This window comes from Anguilla rostrata, chromosome 6 (genome assembly GCF_018555375.3).
Source record: "Anguilla rostrata isolate EN2019 chromosome 6, ASM1855537v3, whole genome shotgun sequence".
NCBI classification, from domain to species: domain Eukaryota; kingdom Metazoa; phylum Chordata; class Actinopteri; order Anguilliformes; family Anguillidae; genus Anguilla; species Anguilla rostrata.
The window spans coordinates 39,708,429-39,722,692 of NC_057938.1; the positions used below are offsets into that span (position 1 = coordinate 39,708,429).

General features: G+C 43.5%; 1 protein-coding gene across 5 annotated transcripts in view; it reads left to right on the forward strand.

Annotated features, from left to right (window-relative positions):
- The window catches only part of LOC135257138 (inositol-tetrakisphosphate 1-kinase-like), a 31,660-nt gene extending 18,258 nt beyond the window's left edge, over positions 1-13,402 (forward strand). For 4 of the 5 annotated variants that reach the window (XM_064339590.1, XM_064339589.1, XM_064339588.1 and 1 more), the window contains exons 6-12: positions 3,062-3,160; positions 3,802-3,842; positions 5,554-5,719; positions 8,202-8,279; positions 8,516-8,583; positions 9,119-9,281; positions 10,862-13,402. In XM_064339590.1, the coding sequence (XP_064195660.1) occupies positions 3,062-3,160; positions 3,802-3,842; positions 5,554-5,719; positions 8,202-8,279; positions 8,516-8,583; positions 9,119-9,281; positions 10,862-11,175 (929 nt within the window). In that variant the 3' untranslated portion in view covers positions 11,176-13,402. The remainder of the gene's footprint in view (positions 1-3,061; positions 3,161-3,801; positions 3,843-5,553; positions 5,720-8,201; positions 8,280-8,515; positions 8,584-9,118; positions 9,282-10,861) is intronic. The other variant, XM_064339591.1, reaches the window with a different exon arrangement.
- The last annotated feature ends 862 nt before the right edge of the window (positions 13,403-14,264 follow it).

A 14,264-nucleotide genomic window follows, 5' to 3' on the forward strand; every position in this document is an offset into this window, starting at 1 on the left:
TTTTGGCTAATCGTGATTCAACCCAACCCCCCATCCTGCCCCAGGACTGCAATAGTGCTGTTTATGTACCTTCATAACACAGGGTTGGTAAAGAATTATAATGTACTTCAACCCAAACGCAATACACCTATGCGTTGTTTCCAAGATTTCATTGTGGGCCACAAGAAAAACATGTTGTTACAAAGGGCAATGCACTTGAAGTGAAAAAAATATGCTGGTTCCATTACATTGCTTCCGTTGCTTTTAATTAAGGCAAGATTAATGCACATAATTATGAAAAACAGGAAACCAATATGCATTTCATTTCATTGCACTTCATTGGTTATTGTGTTTTATTATGGCACTTTTAAGCTCCAATGAGCAGTTTTACAGGATACGTTATGTCACTTTGAATGGCTGATTGGTTCCACACTTGGCCACTGTTAATGTGTGTTGTGTGCAGAGGAAAGTGCTTCATTATTTGTCTGTGGTACCTCATGGTAATTTGCTGGTCTGGCTTGCCTGAATAGAGGAATAGCTGTGTATGAGAACTGACTAAAGCAGAGGTGAGTGGCTGGTCTTGGCTATAGCCCTTTCAGAAGGAGATTATTCTGTTTAGAATACCAAGAGGGTGAGCACTCTCTGGTTTCCTCACCAAGCAACCAGACCTAAAGATGTCAACAGCAACAGCTGGGAGAATTCTTATTAGGCTTATATCAGTTAGCATGGCCTTCACCAGCCTCTTAGCCTGTTAAATGATCTGGTGTTCCAGGCTACAGTCAGCAAGCTACATTTACCTTTTGGATATGAATTCATTCGTCTGTAAAGCTAAACAGAACCGACTGGTGTTTAAAATAACTGACAAATTATTTAAATTTTATGATAGGGGTGTTTCATTATAGTACAAGCTGTTCAATCCTCTTTTCATGTAGTACAGTTTAAATGGGGCTTTTCCCTTTTGTCCGTTTTTTGGGAAGCAGAACAATATCTCTGTGCAGCACTTTACTTTTTCCTCTGCAGGAGTTGTTTAAATGTAGTTTTCTTCAGTTCTGTTTATTCCACCCTATTAACTTAGAAAATGGGAAATTGTAGGCGAATTGTGTTACATTAAAATTCAGTCAGCGAATGTCCTCTGGATGACCTAGCCGCCCTGCCTGGATTATCTGAATTTTTATATAAGCAGATTTTTTAATATAAATTGCTTTATATAACTTTAAATATCAGTTTGCATTACAGAGTCATACCCACAAACACGTTTATGCTGTATGCTTGCGTAAGTGTGTGTGTGTGTGTATGTGTGTGTGCAAATGTGTGTATGTGTGCCTGTGTGCACTTGTGTGTCTATGTTTATAAGATAGCCTCCATTAGATTTATTTAGCAGCAAGAGTCGGTCTTTAAATGGCCAAGTCTCTTTTCTTGGCCATTGTGTCATCATCACTCTTTAAAAAATTTTGACCATAAATAAAAGGAAGAATTTCTGGAATTGTACAGACGGGGCTGTAGTGTAATCATTTTATTTGGATTGTATGAAGAACTTTGGATATGATAAATGCAAGGTTTGCCTCCAGCCATTTCATCATTATCAACATTTGAACATTGGCATATTTTCTGGATACAAATGGCAGTGTATTGTTAGGGTATATTATATAAGATATTTGCTTGTATATTTAGGTTCAAGAGAAGTCCCTAATGCCATGTATGCGTATATATGTATACATACAGTATTTATGTATGTATGTGTATGTACTGAATATGTATATATACATGTATATGATTGTATGTTCAGTGTACACACATAAACACATATTAGCATTTATACACAATGTATGTGTCTGTGTTGACAGGCTATTTTGTTTTTTGTTTTTTGTTTTGTTGTAAGCTGAATTTATTTTCACTATTTATTCCAGAACCCAGTATTATAACATGCTCTAATTAATCATGACTGACTTTGTGTACCAATTTGCACAGTCAAATTTCAATAGTGATTGAAGATGGTTCACTTTTCATTAAAATAGAAACTTAATCTGTTTAAGGGATACAGAGAATTTGGGATTCATCTGTTGGATGGGCAGAACTGCTGCTATTTTCATCTGAAAAAAAAAAAAACCTTTACAGAACTAAGTTGGTTCATTCATAGAAAATGTAGCACTGTATTAATATCTGTGCAGGACATTTAGAGTTTGTCAGTGTTAGAACTGCCTAGGAGTTTATTTGTAAAACCACCAATGGTTTACCTCAATTTCATCCCAGGGAAAGGGAAAGTGTGACACAGGAGTTATCTCAACCCACGGAAAGTGTTCTAGTGGACAGACGTTATTCATCCGCCTTGCAAAGTTCCTTCACGTTGTCTGTTTTTGTTGTATCTTCTAAAAAAAAGACTTTCCCTGGATTTACATTAAAAGCATCTCTATGGACATTTTAATGATTGAAAGCTGAAACTTCTTTATACGCATTGTTGTGGGCTTGCCAAATTACTTGACAGCACTTGACAGATGGCCAGAAAAGATTTGTGTTATCTGTTGCATGTTCAATTTTGTTATGTCATTTTTTGGCACCAAGATACAAATCAAGCTGTGGCATAGCAGAGCAATCTTGACTGCATGAATTCATGCTTTTCAAAAGCTGATCGACACATCTGAACAATGTTCTGCTGTAAGCCAATGCAGTTTTTTATTTGAAGACTGATGATATTTAGTAATGAAGTGAAATAATAACATTAATGTAACAGAAAGGGAGGCTTTCTATGATGTGGCCTGTGCAGTTGGCGCTTAATGCTAGCCAGTGATCTGGCCACACATAGGGCCATTAATGAGCAAAAGGAATGTTTCCTATTCAACAGTCCACTGTACATAGTGTGACCCATGCACAGACATTATTTAGATTGGAAACGTGATCGTTCCATTCTTTGGGTAAGTGCATTCATGCGCGACGTCGTGAAACAAGTCCTAGCAGGACTTTCTTGACTAGCAATGGGGACCTGGACCTTCCTGCTGAAATAACACCAATGTGTCCCACTATGTCCAAAATATACAAACAGCAAGCAGTTAAGTCTTGTCTTCTCCTCTCCATCTCCCCCTGCCAGACAACAGGATCTGTTCTCCTCCCTTCATGGTCTTGAATAGCGAGTACGGGCCGGACACCATGAAGCAGATTGAGAAGCACGGAATCACCTTGCCGTTCAGTGAGTCACAGCCTTTTATGAATGACACAGAGCTGACCCTTGATCAGTCTCTGGTTCTTTACCAGGAAAGACCAGGATTAAGTGTCAAGTGTCAGGATTAACCCTTGTGTTCTGTTTACTTACTGGCACCTGTGAACCTGTTAGCCAGGCTTGGGATTGTAAAGCAATACAGAAAGGAAACTTATGCAAAAATAGTCTATCTCATTTCCAAACAACATAATGGGTATGTAAGGTTGATGGCTGCCATTTACGTCTGCTAGATCACATTTAAAAATAAAAGTGTCATTCTTTTTTTGTGATAAAGATTTGATTTATGTAAATCCAATATAATAAAGGCAATGACAACTCAATTATTTGTCATCTTTGTCTTATTATATTCAAAGAAACCATGTAAGCAAAGACGCCAAGCAAATACAGATGATGAACGACAAATCGAAACAAAAAACAAGAACCAAATTTACACTTGTTTAAATCACTTGTCATGAAATACATCTCTCAAGTGTGTCATTCGTCTTTTACTCTTAAACTTTAAAAATGAGACCATTTGACCCAAACCCAACACAAGGGTTGAGGTGGGTGGGACTGGCTGTAACCAGAACATTGCCATTTTAACACTTGTTTTTGTCTTCTTCTCCCTGCAGTTTGCAAAACGCGGGTGGCGCATGGCACCAACTCTCATGAGGTAAGGGTGGGGTGCGGGTGTGGCGTTGCTGGAATGATCAAATTATCAAAAAATAGTTACATTTTGTAAATATGTTGGACGGTTTGAACCGTTGAATTCGCTGAATGCGCTGAACAGTTTCAATGGCTTGAATACATTTTTCACGATATAGCTGACCATTGTTTTAGTGTAGTCTGGCACTTTGTATTACGTACATAACTTAATATGTTAATATCTTAAGCATGGTTGAGCAAAAACAATAATTCTATAGTATTACTCCTCTTTTTATCCAGTGCCTATGTTCTTTAGCTTTAAAAGTCACTCTGTCGTAAAAGGATCTGATAGTATTGGCATGTCATTATTCAAATGATGCAAGTTATGCTAATACATCTTGCACCAATCTGCTGAAAGAACACAGGCAGAGGCGACTCCTACGGCAACTGTGTGATTAATGATCTCTTGTGATTGGTCATTGCTGGATGCCGTTGAGTCATCAGCGAGCATTGTTAGGTGGCTGCCTCACCACAGATTGAGCCAGAGGGAAATTCCATTCCTTCGCAATCGCGCGGCTAAAACTGGAAGTGTTTTTCATCACAGAACTGGAAGAAGCAGGGAGTAAGGCTTGCTTAGCGAAGGGCTGTCCTTGAAAACTTTGGAAATCGCCCTTGTGGTCCACTGAAGGCCCTGCAGAGGAATCTTTTTCTTTAGAAGAACCCTGATCCTTTTCTTGTCCGACTCGCATAATGGCCCTTGTGCAATCTCTGTCCTTGTGTTGCTATGGGGACAGTGTGTTAGTATTTTACCTTTTCTCTCAAAACAACATGGGCTTGGCCTTACTTCATCCCAATGCCTCAGCACTCTGCTTCGCAAAAGAACGATCAATATTACACCTTGCGCATGCTTGTAGCAGCATAATGACCTTTGACGTTCACAGAACATTCAAGATAAATATGTCACCAATGAATGTGCCAGTGGTGTGAGCCAGTCTTAAAGATTGCAGGGATATCGACTCTTTTCTGTTTTTTGTTAATGTTGTTTGATCACAGGCTTGGCTTTCAAGCTTATAAATATAACTCAGGTGTACTCTGTTTAACCAGTGCTAATAGTGTCATTTTGAGGGAGATGGAAAAAATACCAGGGTACATGTTTAATCTTTCAAGTGCTCTTTTTAAGTATTAACTGAGATTTTGAGAAAGTGGTACTCTGAACTTGATCCACTTTGAGTCATAATTGCGCACAAACTTTTCAGAGAAGAACTCTCATTGCCCTTTAAGTTAGTGTGTTGGACCCTATTGGCCAGAGCTGCTCTAGGTTCCCATAGTTACTGGCTGATGGCACCTCATAGTGCTCTTCCCAGGCCTGAAAGCCCCAGAGGGCTGTGCTCTATTCCTGGAACGGCTCTGGGATCATTTAAAATGTCTGAACAAGGGGCTGCTAGTTTCCTCCTGTTCAAACACCCATACTGGTTTCCTATTTATTTTTCAATACCAATAGATAGATGAATGGACGGAGGGTGGAATAGATGGGGGCATGAAGGAATAAACTGAAGTTTGGATGGATGGGTTGATGAAGGAGCAGGTTGGTGGATAGAAAAGTTGAGTAGATGGAAGAATAGATGGAAGGCTGAGGAGTAGGAATTGGTCACTGGGGAAAGATGGTACTGGGTGGGTTTTGGAAGGAGGGTGGCGTTGTATTCTTTCTGATCTTCCCTTCCCTTCTCCCACCCTCGCAGATGGCTCTCATCTTCAGCGAAGAGGACCTGAAGGACGTCAAGCCACCGTGCGTGATCCAGAGCTTCATCAACCACAACGCCGTGCTGTATAAGGTGTTCGTGGTGGGAGAGTCCTACACTGTGGTGGAGCGGCCCTCGCTCAAGAACTTTCCCTCCGGACCTGCAGGTACGGACCCTGGATCAATCCTCCCCCCCATTCCTGTGTCTGTGTCTGTGTCCCCCTCTCTCTGTTACTCCTGTCTGTCCCTCTGTTATTCCTCTCTCTGTTACTTCTGTCTGTGTCCCCCAGTTATTCCTCTCTCTGTTACTTCTGTCTGTGTCCCCCTGTTATTTCTCTCTCTGTTACTCCTGTCTGTCCCTTTGTTATTTCCCTCTTTGTTTCTCCTGTCTGTGTCCCTCTGTCATTCCTCTCCCTGTTACTCCTGTCTGTGTCCCTCTGTTATTCCTCTCCCTGTTACTCCTGTCTGTCCCTCTGTTATTCCTCTCTCTTTTTCTCCTGTCTGTGTCCCTCTGTTTTTCCTCTCTCTGTTACTCCTGTCTGTGTCCCTGTTATTCCTCTCTCTGTTACTCCTGTCTGGGTCCCTCTGTTTTTCCTCTCTCTTTTTCTCCTGTCTGTGTCCCTTTGTTATTCCTCTCTCTGTTTCTCTTTTGTTCTTGTGTCTGTGTCCCTCTTTTTTTCTTTTTTTATTGTGTCTGTGTCCCTCTGTTACTCTGTGGTACTGCCTGCGTCTGTGACCCTGTGGTACTGATAAGAATGACTCCAGTTGTCTCAGTTACTAATATGATCAATACCTGAAGCGGCAGGTGAAATTAAGTTCTTGAGGTAAGTAATGGTTAGCAGAGAAACAATGAAAATGGGTAGACTCCCCAACCCCAGAGATAGAGAGAGAGGGGGGCTGTTTCTTTCTCAGTCACTCTCTCGCTCTTTCTTTCTCTTTCCCCCTCCCGTTCTCTCTCTCTCCACCCCTCTTTCTGACCAGCTAGTAAGAGTCTCAAAGTCCGAACTCTCCCCTGTGGGTGTGTGCACACATGTGTCACGACGGTTCTTCCCTTCCCTTGTCATAAAAGCAGCATTTGTGTGTGCGCCACGGTATAGGCAAACAGGAGTGGCCTCAGACCGACCCGGTATCACACCGCTCAGTCTCTTCTTCACGAGGCCTGGGGCCGCCTTCTCCGGTCGCCAGATGCATCGGTTGCCGAGGGGTCGGCCCCGGCCCGCCCCGCCCCCGAGACACGGGGTCTCTCTGTTCGGGCGTTTGTGTAGACACACGCAGAGCGGGTGGGGCCGGGAATCGATGCCCTTTCGAACGGCCTCCCGTCAGCTCTTGAGAAAAGACTGGGCGGAGCCCCGCTCTCGGACTTTGAGAGGGCGCGCGGGTGTGCCTGGCCCGGCGATGTCGTCCCCGAGCGGGGCGCGCCCCGCCCGCGCGACTTGTCTTATCTGTGAGGCCCGTAAACGCGCCCTCTGATTTATCGCTCTGTCAGGAGCGAATGAGGGCTTCGTGCTTGCTCTCTCCGCCCGTGCACCACCAAAGACAAACATTGTGTAACGCGCGGCCCCCCCCCCCCCTCGCTTTCGCAATCCTCTCGGCTCCCGAACCGGCGCATCACGCTGCAAACGATCGTGCAGTGGCTAGTGGGGAAACCATAGAATTAAAGCAATGGGATATTGTCGCTGGCCTGGTTGTTCTCCCTGACGAGATCCATCCAATTTCTATGGTTTCTGTGGTATGATTTGCTTTCTATGGTATACTCATCCATGCAGTATGAATTATGAGATCTAGATCTAGGTAGATCATGGGTGGTGTAATGTCGTTCACAGCAAATGTTCCTGGTGATTGATGGAGGGCCAGCGGTGATTTGGCCCATCCTATTGTGTCATCTGGTGAGCAGCTCAATGACCTGGCAGTGCAGGAGGAGAAATGCCCAAAAATGCCAATTCATCCTCCTCCACCCTCCTGTCTGACCTGGGGTCCACAATTTATAAATAGTGCTTGTGTTTTGTAGTCAGGAGCCATATGCATATGTTATCAGCTTTTATAAAAGTTCCTTCTTATTTTAGCGTTGTTTTTTTTTTTTTTGGCTGCTTGGTCTTAGTTTTCTTTGTCTAGGCATTAATATGAGCTGTGAATTGGAGCAATCAAGGCTTTAGACTGATGGAACCAAACTGGTCTCCTCACTCAGGATCATGGGTGATTTTTCCGATGTTGTGATAATGGCTGCCCTCTACTGGCAAAGCTGAGAACAGTAGGACAAGATTGGTTCCGATAGAAATGTTTTTTTCAAGATCAGGCTATAATAAGGACATTGCCACTTAGGACTTGTCAGGCTGCATGAGAGGCTTTGACGGATGGCCTTTGGAAGCCCCTGAATTGTTCTGTCTGTGAGGCAATAGCCAACGGTCAATGGGGATAAATGACACAGGCTTTCATTTTTCCATTCCAAAATGAAACCTACGAAAGTCGCTTTCGGGAGTTAACTGAATTGGGAAATTTTCACTTTGTTTTATGTTGGCTTTCAGCAGTCTGCACATTCTGCTGCGTGAGTCTGAATGCAGCGAGCACGCGAGCGTCAGCGTTTTTCAACGCCGAAGCCGGGAACTGGTGGTCGTAAGGCTCAATGAGATGTTTGTCCCTGTTTTTGCCAAGAGTTCTCAGGCACAGGGAGACTCAGCCAATTGGGGAACATGGATGGGAGATACCGCACGAGTACCACAAGAGTCCTGAGTAAGGAACATTTCCTCTCCGCAAAAACTGTCCAAGATTCTTGATTAAGCCAATGCACTTTTTTCTTTTAAGGATACTCAATATTTCGGACACGGAGTACAAACTCGTTGTATCTCAGATTCTTTGTGTTCAGAGGGGAAAAGAAGTTCTGATGAACGTACTCCACTCTACAGTCTTTGTTGTCAGTCAGCACATAAGCTCACCACTGTTGTTGTTTTTTTTGTTTTTTTTTTCAGAGCGAGAAGCGATTTTCTTCAACAGTCATAATGTCTCCAAGCCAGAGTGTTCTTCAGACCTGACCTCTGTAAGTAAATAGTATATATAAAATACAGAATTTTCTATCTACTATACTATATCTATCTACTATATATACTATAACGACTATACTATATATAAATTGATAGGTGACATTTGTTTATACAATTAAATCCAAAAGTGTTGGGACCATTGTGTTATATTCGCTCTGATTTCATGTGTTTCTTTAAACAGACAGTGAACTATATTACAACAATGCCATTCAGTGAGTCAAGTCCCCCTATTTCAAGTCAGCATAAGTATTGGGAGAAAGTAAGTGATTTGTAAAAGGAGGACTTGACTCACTGAATGGCATAATTGTGATGTAGTTCAATGTTCGTTAAAAAAAATAAACACAGGAAATAAATGCAGATATTTACTTCATAGCTATTGTTTAATTTGAGATATAAATTTGATAGCTACAGAGGAAAAAACGACCAATTTGACTGTCCCGATACTTGTGCATTTAACTGTTTGTATAACTGTATACATACTGTGTGTGTGTATAACTGTGTGTGTCATTTGTGCCTGTGTGTCCCCTACAGAGGGATAACGTGGAGGGCGTGTTCCAGCTGCCCAGCGATGACGTCATCCGGGAACTTTCCAAGGCCGTGCGTCAGGCTCTCGGCGTGTCCTTGTTCGGTATTGATGTCATCATCAGCAACCAGACGGGCCAGCACGCGGTGATCGACATCAACGCTTTCCCAGGTGTGTGCCTCATTATGTGGCCACCAGGGGGCCACAGCGGGGCGCCAAAGAATGCATGAGAGGAGATTTCACACTGACACTTCCGGGGCTCGTTCACTAAACACGCGTACGATCGCATTTGAGCATGAACTGCGTAAAAGAGCGTTTCCACGAACATTTCGGCATTCATCATTTTTTTTCTTATCTGTATTTGTTCATGGCTGTTTCGTTAGGGTAATCACGTGAACAGGATTGCACATAAAATTTACAAACAGCCTGCATTCGTCATCTCATACACCTGGCATATGCACAAAAACAAAGGTCTGCACATGCGTCATAAATCCCATATTGGTTTTTTGTAGGAACATTTTTAAGACCAAACGTAAGAATAATTTAAGAAAAGTTTTGTGAATGAGGTGCTACGTGTGGAAGGCTTCCAGGAGCTAGTGGGGCTTTATGTCCATCATAACAGGAGTGTCTATGGTGGGTTTGTTCGATAGAAATGCAGCTCAGACCATAAGGCGGCAGTATGGAGCCACCAGAGCTGAACTGAGCGGAGCTATGAGGTCATGCTTTTGGGAAGCATCGAACAACAGAGTATCATATGACCTGCCTTCCTGAGCTGTTAATTTAATCCTCCCCTATCTCCTGTACTCACAGTTTACATACTATTTCTTTTTTTCTTGCCAAGATAGATAAACACTTGGACGAGCACTTAAGCACTTAAAGGCAAATTACTGAGGCTTTTACAATGGAGAAGCTTATTTAGACAATTAGCATAAATATCTGTCGGCACAGAACACTAGAAGAAGTGCTCTTGAAGTTTAAGCAGCATCCCTACGATACAGTGAATATCGCTGCCATTTCATGCTTGTGAGATGTGACCAGGAATGGGGGATAGAGTGTATTTGACCGTTGGGTCCAAGCCATGGAAAATTTAGCATGGACTCCCTGTGGACTCCCTGTGGTGATGTCACCATCAAAAGGTTTGAGCAGGGCCACGCGCAGTATACCCAGAGGCCATCCACGTAGCCCCTCCCCCAGCGCATCGCCGTGGAAATCCAGGGTGCTCCCTGGGGTGGGGGGGGGGGGCTTCTCTGTTTGCTCACAGGCACAGGGAAAGGCCCCTCTGCAGCATTAGCATGCAGCAGCACAGCTTTAAACAGGAGCCTACTCTCATTTTAGTTCACCTGTCTGTGGTTACCCAGCATGCACTGCTCAGATGAGTCACCCCATTTCATGGAATGTCATCATATAAAATTTATGCTGCTTATTTGCCTAGCAGGTACCCTGAACCAGATTGGTTTACAAAACTTATATTTCATTTATACAGCTGTGTGGTTGTTAGAGCAGTTTAGGGTTATGTTCAATAGTATATAAAATATTCAAATGAGAGCTTGTTAACCAACATTTCCATTAAGCACTTCAGGTTAAATTTACTCATAAGCAGCTTGGACAAGCTGACATCGTTCTTGTCGGTTGGGTATAATTTGTGCAAATGAAATGTTACCTGTTTGTTTGCGTTTGTTTTATTTTATGATATGACATAATTCTGCTCCTCCTATTCCTAACATGTGACTCTGCCTTCTCCTTGTCTCCAGGTTATGAGGGAGTCCCCGAGTTCTTCACCGACCTCTTGAACCACATCACCAGTTTACTGCAGGACCCGGTGCCTGAGAGCGCCCCCTCTGGGCAGCACAGGGACAGTGAGGCGGGCCAGACCCCTGCCACCGCGGTGCCAAGTGCCGGGCACCAGGACTCCAGCGGCATTCTGGGTAAAGATGGAGCCCGGATGGTGGAGAACGAGGCAGCGAAAAAGGCCCAGGGCCAGAGGAGAGGCTGCAACTCTGCCCTGTCCACCAACTTCCAGCCGCACTGCCTGTGTCCCAGAGCAACCAAGGCCTCCTCCCAGTGACAAACACTGGACTCCTCCCCCTCACTGCCTGTGTCCCAGAGCAACCAAGGCCTCCTCCCACTGACAAACACTGGACTCCTCCCCCTCACTGCCTGTGTCCCAGAGCAACCAAGGCCTCCTCCCAGTGACAAAAACTGGACTCCTCCCCCTCACTGCCTGTGTCCCAGAGCAACCAAGGCCTCCTCCCACTGACAAACACTGGACTCCTCCCCCTCACTGCCTGTGTCCCAGAGCAATCAAGGCCTCCTCCCAGTGACAAACACTAGACTCCTCCCCCAATCGTCCTGGCCACACCCCAGACTAATAACAGCTAATATGTCCTTAACCAGACAAAACTTTCCAAGGATGAGGAAGGCGAAGAAGACGGAGAGTAGATTCTGGCTTTTTATTTCTCACTGTCTTTTGATTTTTATTCAGTTTTGTGGCGATGCGGCAGAACTTTGGGATCTCAGTGAAGCTTTGTTATTGTCTTCTTCATATTCTTCTGGTACGAGTGAAAATGCGTGTGTGTGTGTGTGTGTGTGTGTGTGTCTGTGTCTGTATTGGGGGACGTGGGGCTGTTGCGTAGACAGCAGGAGGTCTTGGCACATCCGGAAAGAGACCACACAAAGGGACAGCATGTCCACTGAGACACAGAAGGCTCACCACGTCTCTCTCCTGTCGTGTGCGAAAACTTTACCTAACCCCCCCGCCCCCCGATGGCCACACTTCTCTGTGGGTGGGTGCGTGTGGGCGTGCATATATGAGGGAGAGGTTGTTTTTGTGCTTGTCTTGTTATTTGAGAGAACAATGCTCAAACTGCCACTGGTTGTCTCCGGAAAATTCCACAGCAGACGCCTAAACTCGTCGCAGACAGACTGTCCCCAAACCACCTGCCTCAATTTATTCAGAGCAGTGATTTATGAGTGCAGATGACTGTAAACTGCTCCTCTCTGATTTGTAAATCATTTGAGTTGGGGGGGAAAAACTGAAAAACAAATGTATTTAATGTTATTGAAAGTAATATAAAATGCTAATTACATTTTATTGAATCAACTTACATTCCTTCATGTGAGTAGTGTGAACAACATATAGGTATAGAATTATTTAATTTTAGGCAGTTTACTAGCCTGTTTTTTTTTTTCTTTATTTTTTTTTTTCTTTAGGCTTATGATTTTTCTTGAAAACGTTTTACATAGTGCTGTGGAATTCCTGATTTGACTTTTTGAATCAAATAATGTGATTTGATACTAAAAGAAAAACAATCCATAACAACTTACCAAAAATGTCCTGCACATATGTTTTTTTTTAATTATTTTGTGTTTGTGTGCAATTGTGTGTCCTGTCCTTGTCACTCTTATATTTAGGGACCATAGAATGCTTCCATAAGACCACCACTAACACTGTCCCAGGACTAAAGAGGAATCCCAGAAAATGTGTCTTCAGATCTGTTCCCCAGCACCCCAATCTCCCTGCAATCCCTGTAACTCAGTATCTCTGACTCTCATACACCCCAATGGCCTGTCCTTCAGGACAGAGATGGAGAGTCCAGGGGTCAGAATGTAAAAGTCCTGCGATGTGTTTCTTCCACCCATGACCTCACCCAGCTCATTTTATTTCTACCCTTTGGCTGAATAATTGTGTCAATTGACAAATCCAGATGATTAGAACAAAATACTGGGGAGGAGTTTAACTGTCTGAACCTGGATATCCACTCTGGTTTAAGTGTCACTTAATCCCAGACGTCTGTCTCTTTTTCCCTCTGGTAGGCTTTTCTTTGGTTGGGCATCACAACAAACAAACAGTTCTTCCTTTGAAAACTTGGAACTCTTCAGTTGTATAGATACCTAACTACTAAGAATGGAGATTATTTTGAATAATTTTTTGTATAATTTACATTTGTGCATGCGCCCACAGAGCTTGGGTAAGCACTGGGTAATTGGGAGAGAGGCGTGTTCTCAGGGACGGTTCTCAGAAGAGAGATTGACAGCTCCATACACGTAGAAGCTCTTGTGTTTTCTACTCTTCCATGGCGCATCAAGGGGAACCCCAGTGTCTGACTTGGTCTTTCTCTAACCCCAACAATGCTGTCTATAGTGCTTGTAGCCTTTAGCGTCTGGATGTTTACATACCTTCACGCATATATAATTTCATATATATGTTTTTTTTGCATTCGTTCTTGAGGAAAATCTAACCTTTTTTTAATGATTTGAATAAACCTGGGAAAAAATAAAATATAGAATATGAAGTTGACTTTTGAGGATGATTTTAAATGAGTAATGTGAGTTGATTCTAGTTTGAAAACCATCATGGCTACAGAGTAGGTTTCCTGTCTCCATCTGAGAAAACAAAATGGCACGCTGACTTTGAGCTGTCTTGTGTTCTTTGTCTGAAAGAGAGGAAGTGTAGCTGAAGCAGCCGGTGTACCTCATGCTCTTCTGCTGGTCCTTTATTACAGCTTACTGACTGTGCTAAAATGGCGGGTGGCGCTAATTTCTGTGCTGCTTTAGTATAGCGTTCAGAGTAGTTTGGGGGTAATGGTGATGTTCGCGTGTAGCGATGATCCTCATCATGTCAGATCAGATGTTTAGAGCCTGGCCTTGATGCACAGCAAGGCACTGTGGAGATGTTACAAAATATGAATCATGCCAGCGAGCAGCATTTATTAACTTTGTTTTTAGCACATCAAGGATCTTAGAATTTGTTTTCTTCTGATATTCTGTGGATGTAGCGTGGTTTATTTTTATCTGGGGCTCCAGGAAGAGACGCCCTGTAGGCATCGCTCCCGACCTGCCAAGACGCCGCGTTTTGGATTCTGGTGATGTCAGTTCTTTTTCTTTCATGTCCGTTGGAAACCGTGGAAACAGTTGCCCCTTTCCGGAAGGAATGTGCAAAACATCTTATTTACATCACCCTGCTCTCCTGAAATGGGTCAGCGTCTCTTCAGCATTATGCCAGCCTCTGCCAAGGAAAAAAGAAATAACCCCCCCCCCCCCCCCCCATGCAAACAACATCTGTAGCGGGGGGGGGGACTGCTGCTTGAGTGTGCTTTAAGCGGCTAACTATTGGTAGCCCCATGCATTTCACAAACTCCAGTGATTCTGGAGTAA